Genomic DNA, 21,533 nt, shown 5'->3' with positions numbered 1-21,533 from the left:
TATAAAAAAAACCCTAAAACACTGTGACCCAAAATCTCCCTGAAGAAGATAAAAAGACATACTCTTGAATAGGAAAATCCCCCATCCGCAAGTTATCGATTCGTCTTTAATTAATCCTAAAAATTTAAGAAAATCCTAATAAAAATGCTAACTCTCTTGAGAGAAGCTGGTTATATTGTTTGCAGGGAAAACTGAATGAGCAGTAATATCCAGAAAAGTTCTGGGAAAGTGACACTATTCTAATCAGGAACACCTTTGATGAAGGAAAAAAATAAATGACAAAGTTAAGCCACACAAGGACCAAAACACCCCAACAGAACAGAGCCTCTGAGTTAGATCTCAGTCAAATGTTGACAAAGAGTGATCCAGAGTTTCTCACCGTTCCTCCAAAACTATTTATTAAATGCCTGCTTTCAAGAAAGAATGGTTAGAGGCCTAGGGAATATATTGGTGGGTAAGAGAAACACGGGCACTTCAAGGTCAGTCAGGGAGATGACCCAGTTCCTCTGCCCTTAAGATCTTGATTTCCATAACTGACCCTGTGGGCTGCTTCTTTTTCCCCTTCACTTTGCTCTAACTTCCCTCTCTAAGGTTTTGAATTTACATACGATGAGTGAGCCCTCACCCCAGGTTCCAATAAAAGCAGAAGCCTGGGCCTGAGACCTTGCCGTGTGACCCACTGTGTCATGTGCTCTCTAGTACCAGTGAATAACCAGCCTTTTCTGCTCAGAGTTTCCTGATGGGTTTTGCTGAGGGCTTCTTGCAATCATAAGAACCACAGGGCTGGTCCGGTGACACTGGTCTTTTATCTTCTAATTTGCACATGCCTGGGTGGGACCAGGGGCAGCCCCTTTAGCTAATCTGCGCCTTTCTAGTTTCTGCCTTCTCAGCAGCTTCGTGCAGCTTAGGTAAAGGTCCCAAAGGTGAGCGTGAGACTTGGCATTCCCTGGCAGGACGCCACCCTCTCCACCTGTGTCTGTGCTGGGAGCCTCACGAGGAACAAAACCTTGTGTGAATTGAAGGTAATAAAGGGCTTTCCCATTTGAAAGTGAATAAATAGTTATGCGAATACTAGCGAGTCAGCAGCTCAGCATTTTCAGAGAAGCCAGGCACTGCCTTTGGAGACATTTCTTCTGAGAGACCTGAGCTGTTGGAAGACCACAACCCAAATCAAGAGACGCACGCTGCTGGATGAACACCAGCAGCGTTTAAGAAGGCAGCACGCTCGCTCACATTCCAGGACCAAGTCCTGTCCCCTCTGACGCTTACAGATCTCTCCTGAGCACGACCCTGCTGCCCTCCTGCGTGGGTGGCGAGAAGCCTGGCTTTGGGGACGACCAGCATCTCCTGCTTGGGGCCAGGCCAGGTCCCCATGCTGCTGTGGCTGCTGCTGGTCCTGAGTGAGTAGATGGCTTCCCCGGGGACGGGGCCCCCGCCTGATGGCAGCCAGGGCAAACCAAGGCGCTCTGCCTGGGCTCCCTTTGGGGTTCACAGATGGATAGCGAGGCGGGGAAATGAGCAGAGCTGGGCTCCCAGGAAAAGCAAAGGGCCCCGAAGGCAGCCCTCAGAGGCAGCCAAGTGTGCTATCCTTGGTTTCTCACCCGTTCTTTTATCTCGTAAGAAGCTTGGGGTTTTCTACCTGCCAAGCTACAGTTCCAAATCCATGAGATAAATTATTACTTCTAAGATTTAGGCAGGTGGGGGAAGACTGACTGGGAGACATGACCCCCTTCCTGAGACTTTAAGCCAATGTTTTAACCGGAGGTTGAAAAAGTGAAAGGACTGATGCCTAAGAAAGGGGGGTGGGGAGGGAGGCTCAGGCCCCGGCTCCAGGCCCCCCCACCCCTGCCCTGCTGAGTTCAGATGGAGAAGGAGGGAGGGAGGGAAGGAGGGAGGGTGGGTAAAGGGCCTAAGAGGCAACAGTGGAGGGATGGGCCAGGGGTGTGTAGATGAGCCACCACTGTTTATGAAATACAGCGTCGGCTGCTTTCTGTCGTGTAGGGGTGATGAGTGCTCTAGAATGAGAACAAAGCAATGGAGAGGAAGAACTGAAGAAGCAGTGGGGTTGGGGTGTCAGGAGGGTTCTCAGAGGGCATCTAACTGCAGAGGTTTGAAAACCATTGCTCTGTGCTAATCTTTACACCTTGGCTCCCTCGCAGCCCCTGGACGAGGACAATCAGGTCAGTCCCCCGTCTCTGCGTCCCTGCTGGGTTCTGGGTGTGGGTTCTCTTGGCCAGCATGGCCTATTCCCAGAAATGACAGCTGTGGGGACGTGGCAACGTGGGCGGTGTCGCCACTCGGAGGTGACAACTGTTGCTGCGGTGAGTGAGCACACCCTCCTGCGATTTCTGCAGACTTGAGGTCTTTCCCCCCCACCAGGATGCCTCGGTGTAAGGACCAAGGACCGGGGGCATTTGCTAATGTGGACGGGCCCTCAGACCCGACCTCCTCTGTTCCCTAAGACCCCTCCCTCCCTCTGTCTGTGCCACTATCAAAGGGCATAGAAATAACTCCCAGCCACAGAAAACAAGGCTGCAGCCAAATCTTTACACATCCCCAAAAGGAGCTCATGTCACTGTCATGCTTCCACTTCTGGTCCCGTCAGTCAGTTACAATTCCAGACACAAACGTGACTTCCCAGGCAGGGCGGGGGCGCCCCTTCATCCGATTCTTTGTATCCTTCACTTATGACTGTGCCCAGCGTGGGTGGTGAGGATACAAAGTTGCCTTCCCCACAGAATCTCAAATTAAGCAAGGCATCAAAGTAATGAAAGTGGAAAAATGTTGTTCGTTACATTTTAACAACCAAGTAAAAAAGTGGTTTTTCAGAGTCTGGAACCTGCCTCTGAGGTAGGTGCGTCCCAGGCTCACCTTTTCCTTGTCGGGACCAGAGCAGCCCACACTCCCAGCATCACAGCCGCTGAGCTCTTCCGAGCCTACGGCAGGGATCTGACACCTTCCCGGCCACCTCCAGCGGGCAAAGGATGAGGAAGAACAGCTTCTGTCCCAGGCTTTCCCCAGGGAGTTTCTGTCCCATTTCCCACGCTGTCCTAACAGGAACTGCCCGGGGAAGCTCCCAGCTGCAGGCTGGACCCTGCCTCTTCTCTAGCCCCCTCCCCTCCACCTCCACCTGCCTTCGTTATCCTGTTTCCTGTTCAGGGTTGGATCCCAAAGCTTCACTTCTCCTCGAACCTCCATGGTCCACAACCTTCAAAGGACAGACAGTGACTCTCATATGCAGGGGTCCCCGTTCTCCAGCCCAGGGGGACGTATCTTGGTATCATGATGAGCACTTGTTGAAAACAAACTCTGAAGAGATTCACATAAAGACGTCTGGATATTACAAATGCAAGACCCACGGATCTTCCATTAGTGACCCCGTATATGTGAAATTTTTATCTGGTAAGAAAGGGGGAGTCTGTGAAATTAAGCCCCTGGGCAGCATGTCTGAGGAAGCCTAGGCAGCCCCCATGTAAACAAGCAGGAGGGTGTTCAAGGCCAACCCCAGCGGGGGAGAGGGAAGGAGGGGCTCGAGCTCTGTTGTCCCTCTTCTCAGACACCTAGAGAAGTCACCAGGCAAAACTGGACCCGAGTCTGGAGAAAAGCACGGCGTAAAGTCCTGTTTTAACAGTCCGTGTGGGAATTTCATAGGGACGTTTTCCAGGAAGTAGTTCACTGTCCTGGGACCATAAGGAGATGTAGATGGAGGATGTTTTTCTCGTGGGCAGGAGTGAGGGCTGGGAGAAGGAGGTGGCAGAGGATGGATTGCGTGTGTTCCTCCGCCCTCTGCAGAATGGCTGGTCCTCCAGGCCCAACACCCTGTCTTTGAAGGAGACAACGTAACTCTGAGATGCCAGGGGAAGGACGATGAGACGGTCAAGGAGAAGAGTTACTACAGAAATGGGAAAAAACTTGGTGGTACTAATAACTCAGGCACCATCATAGTGTATTCAGCCTCCAGGGACAATAGCATTTACTACTGTACTGCTTCTGGGAAAAAGTTTTGGGGACCATGGACAGAAACTTCAAACCATCTAAGGATCCACGTTCAAGGTAATGACTACACACGTATGGGTAGCGGGACATGGCAGGGAAACTGCGCAGGGACTGAGGGGTGCTCGTCCGTCCGTGGGGAGCATGGAAAACCTCGTGTGGCCCAGCCATGGGAGGGAGAAGGAAGCCGCCCACCTGCTCGGGTCTCTCGTTCCTGGTGACTGGTGCTGAGAACATGTGTGAGTCTCTCCTGGAGCCCAAGCCTCACTGCCCCACCCCCAATCCTGTTTGTTCTTCTCTCTAGAGCTGTTTCCACGTCCTCTGCTGAGAGCCAGCCCCTTCCAGCCCACCGAGGGGAGCCCAGTGAACCTGACCTGTGAGACCCGGCTCCCTCCGCAGAGGTCAGATGTCCAGCTCCAGTTCTGCTTCTTCAGAGAAGGCCAGGCCCTGGGGTCAGGCTGCAGCAGCTCCCCCGAGCTCCGGATCCCGGCCATGTGGAGTGAGGACGCAAGGTCTTACTGGTGCCAGGCTCAGACGGTGACTCTCAGTGTCAAGAAAAAAAGCCTGAGGTCCTACATACGTGTGCGGAGTGAGTGTCTGGGGGGTGCTCTTCCAAAGCCAGAGCTGGCACAGGAGAGCGGGATGGCATCTGTGTCCTGGGACGGTGGCCAGGACAGGGAGGGGCGTCCAGCTGTCATAGCAGCCTCTCTTGAGGTTCAACACTGGCCTCGCTTCCCTAGAACATTCTCTCCTCTCCACCTCAGGTAATAGTAGTTATTGATCACTTTCTGGGGGCCCAGGCCTGTGGGGGCTGCAGAGACATAAGGGACGTGTGCTGTCACGTCAGCGGGTGGCTTGGGCACAAACCTGCCACCTTCAGATGTTCCCCCACGGTGCTTCCATTGTTTACTGAAACTTACTCCAAAACATCAGAAAAGAGGGAGATCCCATGAACTAAGAGTCAGAGAGGAATGTGGGGAGGTGGAGGTGAAGCTGGAGAAGAGTAGGAGAGGGGCTGGGATTCTGAGTACCATTTCCACTGTTCTGAGTGGTCCATTGGTGCCTCGAAGATTCCTTAGAGATAAACGTCCCTGTACTGTGACTGCAGCCACCACCAGGTTTAAGACCAAGGGCCCGGGGCCCACGTTCCCTGCGGATGGGAAGTGCTGAGAAGCGGGCTGGGGGAGGGCGTTGCTCTCTTTGTAAGAAATGACATAGTTCGCTCTTTGGATGCTGGCCTGTTGCACCCGCTTCTATTGGCTTATTCACGGCAGCACCGGCCTTGCCCTTGGCCCTGAAGTGCCTGCCACTGGGACCCTCCTGTGTCACCTTATGTCCTCCCAGGGGTCCCTGTGTCTGGTGTGAATCTAGAGATCCAGCCTCGTGGGGGGAAGCTGATTGAAGGAGAAAACCTGATCCTTGTCTGCTCGGTGGCCAAGGGTACAGGGACTGTCACATTCTCCTGGCACAGAGAGGGCACACAGAGAAGCCTAGGAAGAAAGACCCAGCGTTCCCTGTCGGCAGAGCTGCAGGTACCATCCGTGAAGGCGCACGATGCCGGGAAGTACTACTGTGCAGCTGACAACGTGCAGGGCCCCGTCCTCAGCCAGCGGCTTAGAGTCACACTGGCAGGTGAGCGCCTGACAGCGTCGGCTCAGCCTTGGTTTGCGCGCCGGGTTTAGATTGTCTGTTAGCCAGGAGGACTGTCTGAAGGTGGCAAAGGAGCAGAGGGGTGAGGATTAAAAAACTAATCAAAGGATAGCAAAGATGGCAAAATACGTTGAAGACACCTTTCTTGTTGCGCAGAGGCCCGAACGGTGATGAAAACAGTTACCCAGGAATGCTCCTGGCTCACGCGACACATCTACTTTTAGACACATCCAGTGGAGACACAAATCTGTCACAGCATGAGTTTCTCTGACGGCCTTTTTGTCTCCCGCAGTTCCAGCATCTCGGCCCGTCCTCACCCTCCGGGCGCCCGGGGCCCCGGCCCTGGTGGGGGACACGGTGGAGCTGCACTGTGAGGCCCAGACAGGCTCTCCCCCGATCCTGTACCATTTTTATCACGACGGTGTCACCCTGGGGAACAGCTCGGCCCCCTCTGGAGGAGGAGTGTCCTTCAACCTGTCTCTGACTGAAGAACATTCTGGAAACTACTCCTGTGAGGCCGACAATGGCGTGGGGGCCCAACGCAGTTACAGAGTGATTCTCAGCGTCACAGGTGAGCAGGATATGTCTCAACGTTACAGCCAAGAACACACTGTCTTCTTTCCAACAGCCCCTTAGGGACGTCCGAGCAGACTCCCCACTTTTTCTCCTCCAGCTGAGAGTTCTGGATTCTGCCTTCTGACTGTACAGTCAGTAACCATTTTTCAATCCCATATACTAATCAGGCAAAGATTTTTGTTGAAGTTTCTTCCTTAGTGTATTTCTACTTTTATTGACATCAGTAGTTATTCATATAAAATAAGTGGGAAAGGTTGCATATTTGAATTCATCACAGATGAATTCAAGCTTTGCAGGAAGTAGAAACTGCTTGCTACAGTCTGTTGACATAGATTTATAAATATACAGATATGAATTTTCAGAGTTGACATATTGACATTTTCTGGTAATCAGACCACATAATAAAAGTATAAATATTTTTAAACAGCCTTTTAAAAAATATTATCTCGATAGCAGAAGTTTATTTAGAAAGCATTAATAATATCAGTAAAGGGCCTTTTTTTAAAGTATCTCACTAAATATTATACTATTGATAGTCCCTGATTAAAAAACCATCAAAGATGAAATAATGGTCTCTTCATAGAAACACAGGGGTATTCTTTACATTGAGTTCCTCCTGTTAGAACTTAGCCACACAATTATTGAGAAAATTCTATGTGGTACAAAAATATTTTGTGGTCATTCCCCCATATCATGACAAAGCGTTTTAAAGATTTTGCTATTTAAATTAAAGCAATGTGAAGGGTACTGAAAAGGCAACATGTCCCCATATGCTGAGCGTGAACACACAGTTGAAAGCCCCACTGTGAATTCCTCCGTGTCACAGAGGAATTCCTTCTTAGGAAGGAAGGATTTGACGTCCTTTACAGGAGACACGCAGCCTCAGTGCGATGCCAGTACGAATATTAGTAAAGCTGAATTTCTTACTTTCTAGTTAAAAACCAAATACTCTTAAACACTTTCGTAGTTTCTTCTCACACCCCAGTGGGTTGTCGTGCACACCCTCCCCCACTTGGAGACCCCGGGAGTTGATGATAAGCATGACGTGTTTCCGTCCTAGAACTCTCTGATTCTCTGGGAGCGGGCATGTGGGGCCTGAGGTCCGGTGAACCCTCGAGGGAGAGATGCGGTGGAAGGAGCTGAGAATTCCTGCATCAGCATGCAGACCCCAGAGAAGTAGGTGGCAGGAGGGTTCTGGGCAGATGGCAGAGCAGGAAGCACCAGCAGTTTGTCTTCCCACCGAGACGGCACCTGCCCTGGCAGTGTCGGTCTTGGTAATTACCTGGTGACGCTGGCGTCCCTGAAGGTTCACACCTTTCAGGACACTTGCTTGGGCAGCAAAGTGCAGTGACTTTCAGCTGTTAGCACAGCAGCAGCTGCCATCACCCACCCCTTTTGATTATTGGTGTCACATGATTACATCTCTATGTATGGGTGCCCGAAAGTATAAACCAATAATTCTCTTCAGTGCATTAGTCTCAAGATACACAACTGGCCAATAAACACATGAAAAGATGCTCAAAAATCACTGATTCTTAGGAAAATGAAAATCAACACTATGATGAAAGATCACCTGAGACCCGTTAAAATGGCCACTGTGGGGGACAAAAAAAACAACAACAGAAAATAAGTAGTGTTTGCAAGGATGTGGAGAACTTGGGGCCCTTGTGTACTGTTGGGAACGTAAAATGGTGCAGCCATTATGGAGAACGGTATGGAGGTTCCTCAAAAATTAAAAACAGAACTACCACGTGACCCAGCAATTCCACTCCTGGGTATCGACCCCTTAAAAGTGAAAGCAGGTTCTCAAAGAGATATTTATATACCCGTGTGCATAGCAGCATGGTTCATAGCAGCTAAAACATGTAGGCAACCCAGGAGTCCATCAATGGAAAAATCATTAAGTGAAATGTGGTATATACGTATAATGGAACAGCACTCTGACTTAGAAAGAAAGGAAATTCTGATATATACTAGGACATGGATGAAACCTGAAGCCATCATGCTAAGTGAAATAAGCCTTGGATAAGATACTTACAGTCGTTCAAATCATAGAGACATGAACCAGAATGGTGGTTGCCAGGGCTGGGGAGATGGCGAAAGAAGAGCTGTGTACCACGTGCACAGTTTCCGTTTCCACGATTAGAAGTTCTGGAGATGGACGGCGGTGATGGTCGCATGTTACGAATGTATTTAATACCACTCAACCGCACACTTAAAAATGGTTATGGTGGTAAACTTTAGATTGTGTGTCTTTTAGGCAGTAAAAATATTTGGGAGAAATAGAAGGATACGATGTGAGTCAAAAGCACACACCGATATGCAAAGTCCATGTAAAGACTTACTGCTGAGGCCCTTAGCTTCCGGCTCAGGCAGCTGCGTGTTGCAAAGGATGCACAGGAGGCCCAGGCCCAAGACATCGTTTCGATTTGGTCAAAAGCAGAGCTTGGCATTTCCGCCCTGAGGAGGCAGCCGGTGGTATCTGTCTGTCTTGCTGCCAGCAGGAGGCACCTTTTCACGTTGAATCCTCCCCATTCAACAAATGGTCACCAGACGTCGCCCCTTCAGCCTTTCTGACGCACAGCAGCGCTGGCCGTCCTCACCTACCTTCTCTCGCCAGTGAAGCACGCAGCTGGCACCTGAAGGACTTCGGCACAGCCTGGCAGGGCCCGCAGTCTCACAGATCACCTTCCATGTTAAGTGTTTATTAATAATCCATCTATTAATCAAATATAAGGATTTTCTGTTCCTCCTGGCTGTCCTATTTCTATAACAACCAATTAAAATGGAAGTCATGGTTGGTAGTCCTGTATCTGGACAATTTTGTCCCAATCTGGATCAATTCAGTCATCCATTCTTCGAGGAAATGTTACCTGCCAGGCGCAGTTCCAGCAGCCGGAAATACAATGAACGACCACCAGCTGAGTCCTCATGCTCAGGAAACTTACATTCTATTGGGGGAATCAGTTGTACAATGATAGATGACAGAGGGATAGATAACGAGCTAGATAGATGATACATAGAGAGATAGAGAGATATCAGTACCAAACGCTGTGTAGAACAGGCAAGGTAATGGAGAGAGAGAAATGCGGTCCTGTGTTAGGTAAGCGTGGAAGAATAGGTTTCAATCTAAGACCCGGGAGTCACTCGTGTTGAGAAACAAACCTTGCTGTTGGTTATTTCTGTCAATGATAATAGCCAACCGGTAGCAAGCACTTGACGCACACGATTTGTATGACAGTAGCTTGAGATATCGGTGTTATTAGCTCCATTTTACAAAGTAATAAACGGAGACTCAGAGAGATTAAAAGGTTTTAAGCACCGTGATCCCATTGCTAATAAAGGGCCGAGACAGGACTTACACTCAGGTTTTCCTGAGGCCCAGGCCCGTGCTCCTACTCCAGAGCTGGGCCGGGTCCTTCCTTTATTTAGTGAGTTATCACGTACACGGACTTAATTAAAACTGCCGGTGAACGATGTTTTCTCCCTCAGTTCCAGCGTCTCGGCCCGTCCTCACCCTCAGGGCGACCGGGGCCCCGGCCCTGGTGGGGGACACGGTGGAGCTGCACTGTGAGGCCCAGACAGGCTCTCCCCCGATCCTGTACCGCTTTTATCACGACGGTGTCACCCTGGGGAGCAGCTCGGCCCCCTCTGGAGGAGGAGTGTCCTTCAACCTGTCTCTGACTGCAGAACATTCCGGAAACTACTCCTGTGAGGCCGACAATGGCGTGGGGGCCCAGCGCAGTGAGGTGGTGACATTCAACGTCACAGGTGGGTTGGTGGCACCTGGGCTGTGACAGTTATGGTCAATGCAATATTTCTCCAACAGTCTGTACAATGTCTACCATTTTCAAAGAGATTTTGAACGTGCGCACCAAGGCTTGAGAATCCTAAAGATTGGTCCTGGTTTCATGGGAGAGAGGGGAAGCAAATACATTTTAGATGCTGGCAATCATCCGCACATGCCATCATTTTGAAAATTACAAATTATCCTGGAGATGCTTCAAATGAAGGAATCAGAACCTGGCACAGCCCTGCCCCAAAGGTCTCTCACCCCCACCACGTGGGTTCTGTCTAATCCACAGTCTTTGCCCCTGGAACTCAAGTACAGGTCTGTCTCTCCACCTAGGGACTTCCGTGAGCAAAGTAACCATTACTGCGGGGGTCATTGGGCTCCTGAGCGTCCTTGGCCTTGCTGCTACTGCTACTTGGGTGAGTCGCTTCAGAACCCAAAGGAACTCAGGTGGGTGCCTGCGTCTTGCCCTTCGATGTTGTGACTTCTGCCATGGCTGTAATAATTTGTACTTGTGCGGTGCGCCTTACAAAGGTCAGTTCTTGCCTTCCAAGTACGAGGCCCTCAGTTCTACTCATGGCCACTCCACAGGCGAGAGTGACAACAGGAGAGAATAAATTTTCAATGAAGTTGTTTCTCCGTGTGTTGACGTTGAGATTTAAATCAGGCACTAGTTTTGTTTCCAATCACAAATTAGACAGTTAAGTGTTTACTGTCCCACCCCCAGTCTAAAGTTTACTGAAAACAAAAAGAATTTTAGAAAGTCCTCCATTTGTAACAACAAGAATAGACAGTAGCTATAGTTACAAACTATAAACTCTGAGATATATTTGAATACCAGTCAAATGTGAAATCTGGATAAAATTAACAAAGCTACTGAGAATGAAATTAGAAATCTCAATTTTTGATCATTTGTTGCTACCATATAGAAACACCACTGATTTTCGTACATGGATCTCATTTCCTGCAATCTCGCTAAACACACTTTTTTAGTTCCAGTGTCTGTTTTGTAGATTTCCTCAGATTTCCTACATAGATGATCACATTTGGTCGCTGATCCCATGGGAAGGTATCTGGTCTCTCACCGTGAAGTACGAGGATGGTCGCTGCGGCGTTCTTGTAGAAGCTCCCTAGTAGGCTGAAGAAGGCCCTCCCATTTGTAATTTGCTGAGAGCTTCTACAGGAAAAATGCTTACCAAATGCTTCTACGTAGATTGAGATGATTAGAGGAAGTTATTTTCTAGTTTATTGACACGGTTTTTGAATTTTGAATTTGTACCCGCCTTGCGTTTCTGGGGTCAACGGCACTTGGTCGCGGGTGTTGAATCGTATGTGGTCAAATTTCGTCAAGAATGTTTGTGTCTGTGCTCATAAACGATGTTGGTTGGTAGCTTCACTTTCTTGGTGTGCCTCCCTCTGGCACGAGGTCAAGATAACACCGTGGTTATTACCTCTTCCCTTTTGTAGGGTCATGTTTCCTCAGGGTATCTTTTCTTTCGGTCTGAAGGAATTCTTTTAACATTTGTTGTACTCTGGGTCTGTTGGTGAACCTGACTGGTAACATTGCCGAAGTTGTCAATATTCTTCCTGATTTTCTGTCTGCTTGATCTATCGAGTATTGAGAGAGGGGTATTGAAATCAGCAACTGTAACTGTGGGTTTGTCCATTTCTTCGTGCATTTCTGTCAGGTTTGCTTTATATACTTTGAAGCTCTCTTATTAAGAGCTTAAATATTTATAACTGTTGTATGTTTTTCATGAAATGACCACCTTATCCTTATAAAATGACTGTTTTTGTCCCTGGTACTGTCATTTACTCTGAAATAGTCCTTAATATTAATGTGTTAATGTCAGTAGTGCTAGCATGGTATTTCTTTATCTATCCTTTTACTTTTAACCTATTTGCACCCTTATATTTAAAGCAAATGTATTATAGATAGCATATAGTTAATTCTTGCTTTTTTTCCATTATGACAGTTTCCACCTTTTACTAACATTTTAGACCATTTACATTAGTGTGGCTATTGATAAAGTTAGATTTAAGTTTATTATCTTGCTATTGGTTCCATCTGTTCTTTAATTTCCTTTTCCCCCTTTTTTTTCTATCTTCTTTTAAACCAATTGGGGTTTTTTTAATTCCATTCTATTTCCTTTGTTGGCTTATTAGCCATATAACTTTGTTTTGTTATGTTAGGGGTTATAGTGTACATATCTAACTTACCACAGGCTATCTTCGAGTGACCTATCACTTCACATGTAACATGAGAATATTACCATAGTGCACTCCACGTCTTCCCTCCCAGCTGCATTGTTATTATTTTGTAAGTATCAGTTATCTTTGAAAGAGATTTAAATATAATTCTTAAATCTTATATATTTACTTATGTAGTTACCACTTCCAATATCCTTCATTCCTTTTTGTGGATCCATATTTCCATCTGGTATCATTTTCTTTGTAGGATAGGTCTGCTGGTGATAAATTATTTCAGCTTTTGCATGTCTGTAAAAGTCTTTATGTTGCATTCATTTGTAAAAGATACTTTTGCTGGCATAGAAGTCTAGGTTGAAATTTCTTTCAGCGTTTTAAAGATGTTACTCTACTGTCTTCCTGTGGGTATGTTTCTACAAGAAATCTGCTGTCCGCCCTCTCTTTGTTCATCCGTGACTGCTTTCCTTTCTGAATGTTTTCTTTTGAATGTATGGACTCTTTTATTCAGTGCTTTGAATGCTTATAAGGTTTCAATATCTTATATTTTGGAATCACTAATCCTTTACTTTCTGTCTGCCTCTCTGCATGGTGTAACGTGGCATCTCTTTTCTGTCAGGCCAAATGCTTCTGTTCTCGCTTCCTCAGGGCTCATACGAAAATCAAGCAAATAAACACAAACACACAAATAAAATACATGCATCTCAGTTTAACGAAAAAGTTTACATAGTTTCCTTAATGATGCTGGTGAAGCACTGCCTTCTCATCCCTCTTTTCAGCTCAAAGAGCCTCCATCCTTCTGTTCCTTTGTGTGAAAAATGACATCACCATCTTATGAGTGATATTTCAAAGCTACTTGGTATTTTCTTAAATAACCTTACACATAAAATTATGTGTGTGCCACTAACCCCTACAGTACTCCTCAGAACATTTGTCATGCACTTAGAGTCTATTATATGCAGTTTTATAGTGTGTCTAATTCTCCCAATTAGTCAACAAGTACATTTCAGTTTAATTCAACCAAAGTTACTACCGCCAACTTAGAGAGGAAGAAATAGAGATTTTGGGAAGTTAGACAACCTTTTCAAACTCATATATCTATTCTATGAAGAGTGAAAGTTAGGGATCAACTGGGGTCAGTCTCCTTTGGGTCCATCTTCTCTCTATTACATTTCAGTGAATTGTAAAAGCCTGGTCACACCTCATACTTTCAAAATTACTTTTCTATCTCATGGTCTCTCTGGGATGGCCAGTAGCATACTAGAATGCAGATATTAGAATCTCAGTGTTGAAGCTGATCATGTTTAAAAAAAAAAAATTGCTCAATAAATGCAACACCAAATAACACTCGGGAAGGAAAGATTGCCAGCCATGGTTTTATGTGAGCCGTGAGGGCTGGAGCCCAGGAGGGTCCGTCCTTCAGATCTAGAGGAAGTGTCATGTTAAATAACAAACTCAGCCAAGGAATTCTGGCAGTGCACTGACCAGAGGGTCTCTGCCTTTCTCATTTCAAAGTCTTGCTAACTGGACTCCCCTCACAGCAGTTGTCCTGTTCACGACTGACCATTCATCTTGGAGAAGTGCAGCCCTTCCAGGTTTTTCTGACAGTGAAGAGCTCTGTTCTTTGAGCCTGAGCCTATCCTTCAAGTTCCCAGAGGGAGTGACCTATGTTTTTGACCTTATACTTGAAACTGGCTTGAAGTTCCAGTACCGTAACTTGCCAAATACTTGATCTGTGGCAAGTAAATTAAACTCTCCAAGCCCCGCTTCTCGAGCCCTTAAATAGTTGTAATAAAAGTATTTACCTTTTAGGCGCCAAGCGACCATCTACATAAACTGCTCAGTGCAGTCTCTGGCCTGTGTCAGTTCAGTGACTATCAGCTTGTGTTATAAATGGCCATCTCTCAGTCTGTTTCCTGTTGACAAGTGAGGGCATAGACTGGCTCTCAGGTACGTCCTGAGACTTAGCTAACCTGCCCACAGTGGGGACACTGGTTGTTGACTGACATGGACTGCAGTGGCTTAGCGGAGAGAGAGAGGCCAGGGTCCTGGTTCGACTCAGGACACCTTGTCCTCACAGGCAGGTATCATAGGCGGTGCGGGTCAGCCGTCTGCTGTGGGAGGTGAGGCCGAGTGTGTCCAGTGGGCAATGACCAGTGGCCCAGTGGGGCAGGTCTTGGGCCACCAAGGTCAAGGGTGGCAAGCTGGGATGAGGCTTGTGCTGGGACAGGCCCGAGGGATTTTCATACTTCAGTGACAGTAGAAAACAGCTTTGTTTTCAAACTGGATGGAGTAGGCTTCCAGATGAGGTCTACAGGTAATCACCCACGGTAAAGTTTTCAGTTTGTCCTTCTTCCAGTCCTCGGAGGACAGGCTCTAATCTGGTCAGTTGTTGAACAAGTTTCTGTTGGATCGTAGTTCAACATCCTAGGCACTGGGAATGCAGAAATAATGGAGACGAGGTTTATTTGCAGCCTCAAGCAACACGCCACTTCATGAAGGAGAGAGTTAGAGGCAAACACGGAAATAGATAATTACAGTACAGTGGAGTGATTTTCATATCGCAGCATTTTATGTGCATGGAGATAGGTACTTAACACATTCTGTTGGCATCAGGGAAAGTTCTGGAGGAAGAAAGGTTAAGGTGGAGTTGGCCAGATGAAAGAGAAGGAAAGAAGGGGTATGGAGAAACCAATATGCACCCTGTGTTGTTGAAATGGACCTGTAAGGGTCACGAGTATGGAGAGGTCCGCGTTCCTCACAGGGCAGACCTCCTGTGTTATCCTCTCCTGAGGATCTGGTGTCGGTCTCAGCTCCCTGTCAGGCCTCGGTCTCCACGTCTCCCCTCAGGGCTGTAGTCAGGAGAGAGAAGTAGGGATGGGGAAGGCACTGGCCTAGAGTTAAGTGTTAAGAGTCTGTCCTCTACTCAGTCACAGCATTTAGTGGACAGTTACTGATCGAACAACAGTTCAGAGTAAGTGTGAGTCTGTGCGAATGTCTTTCAAGACCCACCTTCCGTATCGATAATGTGATGTCCTCTGAGATTTTCTATCGCTGAGACTTAGAATGATCTGGGAAAGGATATTTAACGCAGAGCCCGTGATCCGCACACCTCACTTACCTTCAATGTTCTTTGGTTTGTTTTCCAGGAGGACTTTCTGCCACTGGAACACCTAGGTGAGGTCTGCTTCCTGTGTCGCCAAGATGTCCATGATTTGTTTCTATCCACTAGACCCGATGTGGAATTGTGTCCATTATAGAACATTACAGTCCACTTCCTAGTCACATTTTCAAGCTCTTACGAAGCCCAAAAATGTGACTAGGAGGCCACTTTCAACCACAGCTGTGACTCCACTCAGGCCCAGAACTCGTGTTATTTGCGACCCGGGCTGGTTTATCTGCTTCCTGATGAGCACTCGAGTAGACAGCCTGCCCCTGACATCAGAAGGGCGCCACCTGCGCAGGGCTGCAGTTCGTTCTTTCTCTCACCGGCCATCCGTTCACTCACTCTCTCATCCAGGGATTGAGCGCCGAATGGCAGCCATGTTCGATTCACAATAGTAAACACTGGAGGGAAGGAAATTGAGAAAAATAAATTTTCCCGAAGCTCCTTTATGGTATCTTCCAGGAAATGTGGATTTTTGTAATATGAGGCAGAAAACTGAAACAGACCATTTGAAACAGACAAAAGTCAAGTTCTGTGGGAATGGACTCCTGGTGCAGCCACGTTCGAGCACTTACATTTTTGAAAATACTAGGACATCAGGCAAATACAAGTGTTTACTCATCAAAGGGAACCTGAAACTGTGTGGCTTTCTCCCTCTGCCCTTGCCCCAGTCGCCCTTCTCTCACGCCGTCCTGGGACCTCGTCCCACACCCCTGCTGACATTTTCCTGAAAGAACCATCAGACTCTTAGAGGAAGCAGCCGTGACATTTGGACATGACCCATGCTGGGCTGGGCTCTTCCTGGGTGTTGGCTTTGCTGAGACTATAAGTGATTTTCTCCTTTGCTTGTCTCCCCCATTGCAGTTGTGGTCCCACTGTGGGTCAGGGGCCCAGCAGCTCACACACCCGAGGGCCCAGCTGCTCCGAACCAGCCCTAATGGAGCTGCAGCCCGTGTACGGCAATGGTGAGGGCTTCCTAAGGGCAGGAACCTCTGGGGAGGGGCCGGGGAGGAGGAGACAGGGCGACAGGCTAGGACCCAGTCACATTCGACAGCAAAAGGGCATTCCTGACACGATGTCGGGGTAGAAGGTGGTTATGGGCTGGTGGCTGGAGGGAGAGTCTGCAGTGTGGGCTCTTAACAACAGGCAGCTGTGGTCTCTTCTCTCACAGTGGGCCCCGGACACGGCGACCTCATTTATTCCCAGGTCAGCAGTATCCAGCGTTCGAAAGGAAATCCAGGTGAGACACCTTCCAGATGAGCAGAGGTCCAGTAGCAGTGTGTTGTCAGGTGTATCAAAGACTCATCTCAGACCTGAGACCAGCATGGAGGGAACGACCTGCTCGTCGTGTGCTGCCAATCCAATAATTGTGTCACATCCCAATTACTTGTCTGCACTGCTGCCCCTACCCACAGACTCCAAGGACAGACACTATAGTTTTTCACTGACATCTGGTACAAGGCCTGGGAAACAAGGCCCCCTCAAGGATTTTTTTGAATGAATGAACATAGTTGCTAAAGTAAGCCTCTCGTAATCTAATGGGAAGACCATTGTACTTCTCTTAACTGGTCTCTATGTCTAATCTTGCTCTCCGCCAATGTTCTAAGTCTGTTTCCAGCACGATCCCTCTGACACGCACAATTGATCACATGATTGCCCAGAGGAACTGCCCTCCGTGACCTTCCATGCCAAAGCTTGACCTTTGCCCCCTCTGCCCTGTGGCCCACCCTCTGGCCTCCGCCCATGTCCATACTTTGGCTGTACTGAACTCTTGGCGTTTTCCTGACCACACTGGGCTGTTTCACGCTTTGGTGCTTATTTCTCCTGAAATGTCCTCGCGCCTACCTAGTTTTCAGGGTGATCCCTGCTCACATTTCAAAATACAGTTCACACAAGACTGTCAAACTTACAGGGATTCCCACCGGCCCTCCCTATGTCCTAACCTGGGGGGAGCTGATCACCTGTTGTGGCAACTGCACTGTTTAATATGCACGTCTACCTTGGTGCCCACGGGACCTGTCACACTGGTGTCCGTGTCCGTTTCTCCCCTTAAAAACGACAGAATCCTTGATCAAACGGACTTGGCGCTGTTTCTGCCTCCTTAGAGGTTACCAATGCTTACTAGAAGGTCACTGTTCAACGAATGGTGATTGGCTGAATAAATAAATGAAAGAGATTCAAAGAACCTCTTGGAAGGACAAAAGAAGTACACACATCAATTTTTTTTTTTTAATGCTCCACTACAAATCGTGGATTTTCTGGGAAATTGCTGTGTAGCGTGAGAATGCCAAGCCCTCTCTGGCCTCCTGCAATTTCCCTCTGCGAAGTGAAGTGAATCATTTTTGCCACCATATCCTAACGATCAGTACACAGAAGCCCTGGGGGAGAACGGGCTGTAGGGGCTTCTCTGCTGGGGCAGAAAGAAGGAAATGGTCAGGGAAATCGCTCTCGGCATTTGGTGGCAGGTGAAAGGCTCTGTTATATGTGTGTGTGGTGCTGGGCTACTTTGTGAGGACTTGAGAGAATTCAGCGGAGGAAACAGTCCAGAGATGAGGCAGCAGAGGAAAGCCTAGTTTAGAATGCATTGCGTGTAGGTCGTAAGCTAGAACATATCAGCCACGGTCTAATCCTTTTCTTTTCTCTTCCCATCCAAAAGAAAACTCACCAAGGATGCATCAAGAGGATAAAGTGAGTCACGATCCCTGCTTCCTTTCCCCTCCGCTCCTTCTCCTCTGCATTTAGTCATTTGCTACCTGTGCTTTTTTTCCTCCAGGAACCTGTAGTCATCTATTCAGAGTTGAAGAAGGGACGTCCAGATCACTGTGCAGGCCAGGCCAGCAGTGGAGGCAGAGCCCGTGAAGAAGCTTCAGAAAACTATGAGAACGTGTCATGTGCATTGTCAGCCATGGAGCATTAGCCCTGGACCCAGACTGGCCCACAGAGACCCTGGGAGGCAAGCAGCCTGGCCAGTCGCCCTGTTCTCGCCAAGTACTCACCCTCGTTGCCTCCAGGTCTCTGCCTTCCAGCGAGCTGGGCTGTGGGGGATGTGAAGCTGTGGGAATTGTCTGCCAACCTCCTCTGTGCCTAGGAACAGAGTGGGCAGCATTTGAGCAAAGCTGCATTGTCTTCAGAGTAGAGACCCATGTGGAGGTGGGCGAGCCTTCAGCTCGTGGGACTGTGGACTGAAGGGGGACCACAAGCGTGCGATCAGGCCCACTTGCTGTAAGAGTGGTGGGCGATGTGCATGCACCGTCTCCGCTTAAATTTGCTTTAAGCCTTTTGTTTCCTTTTCTGTGTGGTTGACAGTGGCATCATGGACGGTCTGCGGTGTACGCTATGTCCCAGCTACCAAACTGCAAATGACCAAAAGGATTTATTCTAGCCACATATATACTATGTCTTCATGAAATACATACCGGTACTATGAATGTTTCTTGCTAAATAACACCGTCTATTTAATGGGAGAAAGCGTCCACATTGTCTGATTAGACATGTCGTGGAATGAATAATGTTTCCTCAAAATTTATATTTTCAAACTCTAAACCCCAACGTAACTATACTTGGAGATAAGGCCTTTAAGGAGGTAATGAAGGTTAAATGAATTAGAAGGTGGGCCCTAATCCGCTTGGACTGGTGTCCTTACCAGAAGAAGAGACACCGGCGGCGCCTCCATGTCCCTTTGTGCACACAGAAGAAAGGCCACATGGGACTAGAACAAGAAAACAGCCACCTGCAAAGCCCACTGGTGGCCAGGAAGAGAGCGCTCAGAAACCAACACTGCCAGCACTTTTATCCTACAGTTCCAGCCTCTAGAATGGTCTGATACTTAAGTCACCTAATCTGTGGTATTTTGTTATGGCAGCCAATGAAGACTAATGCAGATTTATACATAGCTATACAGATGATAAATGATTAATGATGATGACAGACAGACAGACAGACAGATAGATAATAGATAGAGAGATAGATGATAGAGAGAGAGAGAGAGATGATAGACAGATATAGACAGCTATGTAGATATACAACACACACACACACCCCCAACCCACACAACTGTGGTCTCTAAGCTATTTCCTCTCCCACTGGATAAAACATCCCCATATCTGTAGCAGTTCAATTTTACTGTTTATTCAACATCCACTGTTTGAAGGCTACAGAAGCATCAGCACCAATCTTGGAAATTCAGGAAAGCCAATGATTGACATGACTCAGGTGGTAAAGCTTAATGTCACTCAGGAGCCCTCATGACCTGAGCTGGCAGAGGATGGATAAAATGCAAGGCATCCAGTAGGCTCAAAGAAGGGCACGCCCTCCCGTTGCTTAAAGACTCCTAATCAATTCTTCAGCTGACTGACAAACATTGAGGGTCCGCCACTGAAGAAAAAAATATGTTTTTTAAGTATGCCATTGTGTTTAAGTTTCAGGAAAAATGGCAGAATCACTTTTATTCATGAGTTCTGCTGAGGCAGGAAAGGGATAACTAAAATTGCTCACCGCTATGACCTTGTGTTACACTAAACTTTTATAGCTCTGAAAACGACCTTAAAAAAAGTAAGTTCACTGATGACTGACGTACATCAATTGATAGAATGTGTGGACATCATTGATTTTGCACCAGCCATTGTTCATGACTTTGGTTAAATGACGCAGAGATGCTTTGCAAACCTTGCAAATAATCATAAAGGTAGTAAGTGTATTTCAAATTTTATGCTTTTCCCCTTGAGAGTCGGAAGCTTAGAAAACAGAACGTATAACACATAGCAAAATTCAAGGTGCCCTTTGTGTGTCATCTGTGGAGTCGGTGGTGTGGTGCTCTGGTGTGGTCTGAAGCTGCTCCCTGCGTGTGTTGGTTCTAGAGCCTCTTGGGAGGGCCTCTGGTGCAGGCCATGGTCAGCCAGTGCCTGGGCCCTGCCCATGGCCACCTGGTGTGAGCTACAAAGTGGTCTGCAGATGATTGCCACTTGTGCTGGGCTTGGAGGCACCTGGGAAAGGCGCGCTTCAAACTGAGGCCAGCTGCTGCTAGTGCCGGGCTTGAGGCTCCTCAGCAAGAGGTATGGGTCATGCTGAAGCCGGATGCTGCTTGTTTGGAGTTGGTGAACTTTGGGAAGTCTTAGGAAAGTCCACAGCACGAGCCAGGACAGGCTGTTTGTATGGAAAAGCCACTGGAAGTGGCTTGGGTGGGCCTGCAAGTTGGCTGGGGCGGGGCCTCGGAGAATCACCTGGGCGGGGCCAATGGTGTTAGCCAGTTGATGGAGACTCAGATGTCCTGCCCACCTGAGTCAGCACGCAGCGTGGGGGGAGGGCTCAACAAAGGAGTAATGACTTCCGCCAGCTCCTCTCTCCAGGAGAAAGCTGCCCTTCCAGCCCTCACCCTGACGCCAGACAATTCAGTTCCTCCCGGTTTGTCCCTGGTGCCTTTCGAGGTGCTGGCTCAGCGCTGGAGCTCAGAGCAAGTGATTCCGTCAGTAGGTAAGTCTGTGTTCAGTTCATTTAAGAGAAACACCTGGGACTCCAGCCGCCATCTGTCTCACTCTGCCACAATTTCCACTGGTTTTTATAGCAAGAAGTTATGGGGATTTCTCTCCCCGGCACTGAAACCCTGGGCTGGGGAGCCTGCTGTGGGGTTGAGACCCCTCACTCCTCCAGGGGGACCTCTGCAGCCAAGATATTCCTCCCAATTTTAAACCATCACATGTGGGACCAGCTCGTTCCATGTCTCCACCCCTCCTTCCAGTCTTGACGTGGCTTCTTATGTATGCCCTTAGTTTTAGGGTTTCAGTTCAGCTAGGCTTCAGGGGGTTCTCAATGCTGGTTGTTCTGTAGTTTAGTAGTAATTCTGAGGTGGTTGTGGGAGGAGGCGAGTGCAGCATTTACCTAATCCGCCATCTTGACCAGAAGGTAATACCATACTGATTTAATTACTATAGTTATGTAATATAGTTTGAAATCAGGGAGCTTGATTCCTCTAGCTTTGTTGTTCTTTTTCAGGATTGCTTTGGCTATTCAAGGTCTTTTATGGTTCCATACAAATTTTAGGATGAATTATTCTATGTCTTTGAAAAATGCTGTTGGAATTTTGATAGGGGTTTCAATGAGTCTGTAGATTGCTTTGGGTAGTATGGACATTTTAACAGTGTTGATTCTTCCAGT

At 47.8% G+C, this 21,533-nt stretch overlaps 1 protein-coding gene across 4 annotated transcripts; it reads left to right on the top strand.

The window, feature by feature from the left end:
* Positions 1 to 766: 766 nt before the first annotated feature.
* On the top strand, positions 767 to 19,593 carry LOC117014872 (Fc receptor-like protein 3). 4 transcript variants are annotated; one of them, XM_033093149.1, is made up of 15 exons: positions 767 to 1,022; positions 1,272 to 1,400; positions 2,160 to 2,180; positions 3,259 to 3,402; positions 3,793 to 4,053; positions 4,298 to 4,582; positions 5,338 to 5,625; positions 5,936 to 6,214; positions 9,712 to 9,990; positions 10,349 to 10,462; positions 15,367 to 15,394; positions 16,248 to 16,348; positions 16,555 to 16,623; positions 18,040 to 18,071; positions 18,157 to 19,593. In XM_033093149.1, the coding sequence occupies exons 2-15, from the start codon at positions 1,373 to 1,375 to the stop codon at positions 18,298 to 18,300; spliced, it is 2,073 nt and encodes a 690-aa protein (XP_032949040.1). In that variant the 5' UTR covers positions 767 to 1,022; positions 1,272 to 1,372; the 3' UTR covers positions 18,301 to 19,593. The 4 variants fall into 4 exon arrangements, 3 of the variants coding, with proteins under 3 accessions (XP_032949040.1, XP_032949039.1, XP_032949038.1); XM_033093148.1 differs by having other exon boundaries at positions 3,160 to 3,402; XR_004421631.1 differs by lacking the exons at positions 767 to 1,022; positions 1,272 to 1,400; positions 2,160 to 2,180 and having other exon boundaries at positions 2,210 to 3,402; positions 10,349 to 10,431; positions 18,157 to 18,186.
* The last annotated feature ends 1,940 nt before the right edge of the window (positions 19,594 to 21,533 follow it).

Source organism: Rhinolophus ferrumequinum, chromosome 22, assembly GCF_004115265.2.
Source record: "Rhinolophus ferrumequinum isolate MPI-CBG mRhiFer1 chromosome 22, mRhiFer1_v1.p, whole genome shotgun sequence".
NCBI classification, from domain to species: Eukaryota; Metazoa; Chordata; class Mammalia; order Chiroptera; family Rhinolophidae; genus Rhinolophus; species Rhinolophus ferrumequinum.
This window is presented reverse-complemented; position numbering and strand designations above follow the sequence as displayed.

Excerpts from the sequence above, each read along its gene's own strand:
- LOC117014872 (XM_033093147.1), top strand. The coding sequence starts at position 2,985 with ATGAGGAAGAACAGCTTCTGTCCCAGGCTTTCCCCAGGGAGTTTCTGT. Across the intron at positions 9,991-10,348 it reads GGTGACATTCAACGTCACAG|GGACTTCCGTGAGCAAAGTA; the intron begins GTGGGTTGGTGG and ends CTCTCCACCTAG. Across the intron at positions 10,463-15,366 it reads CAGAACCCAAAGGAACTCAG|GAGGACTTTCTGCCACTGGA; the intron begins GTGGGTGCCTGC and ends TTTGTTTTCCAG.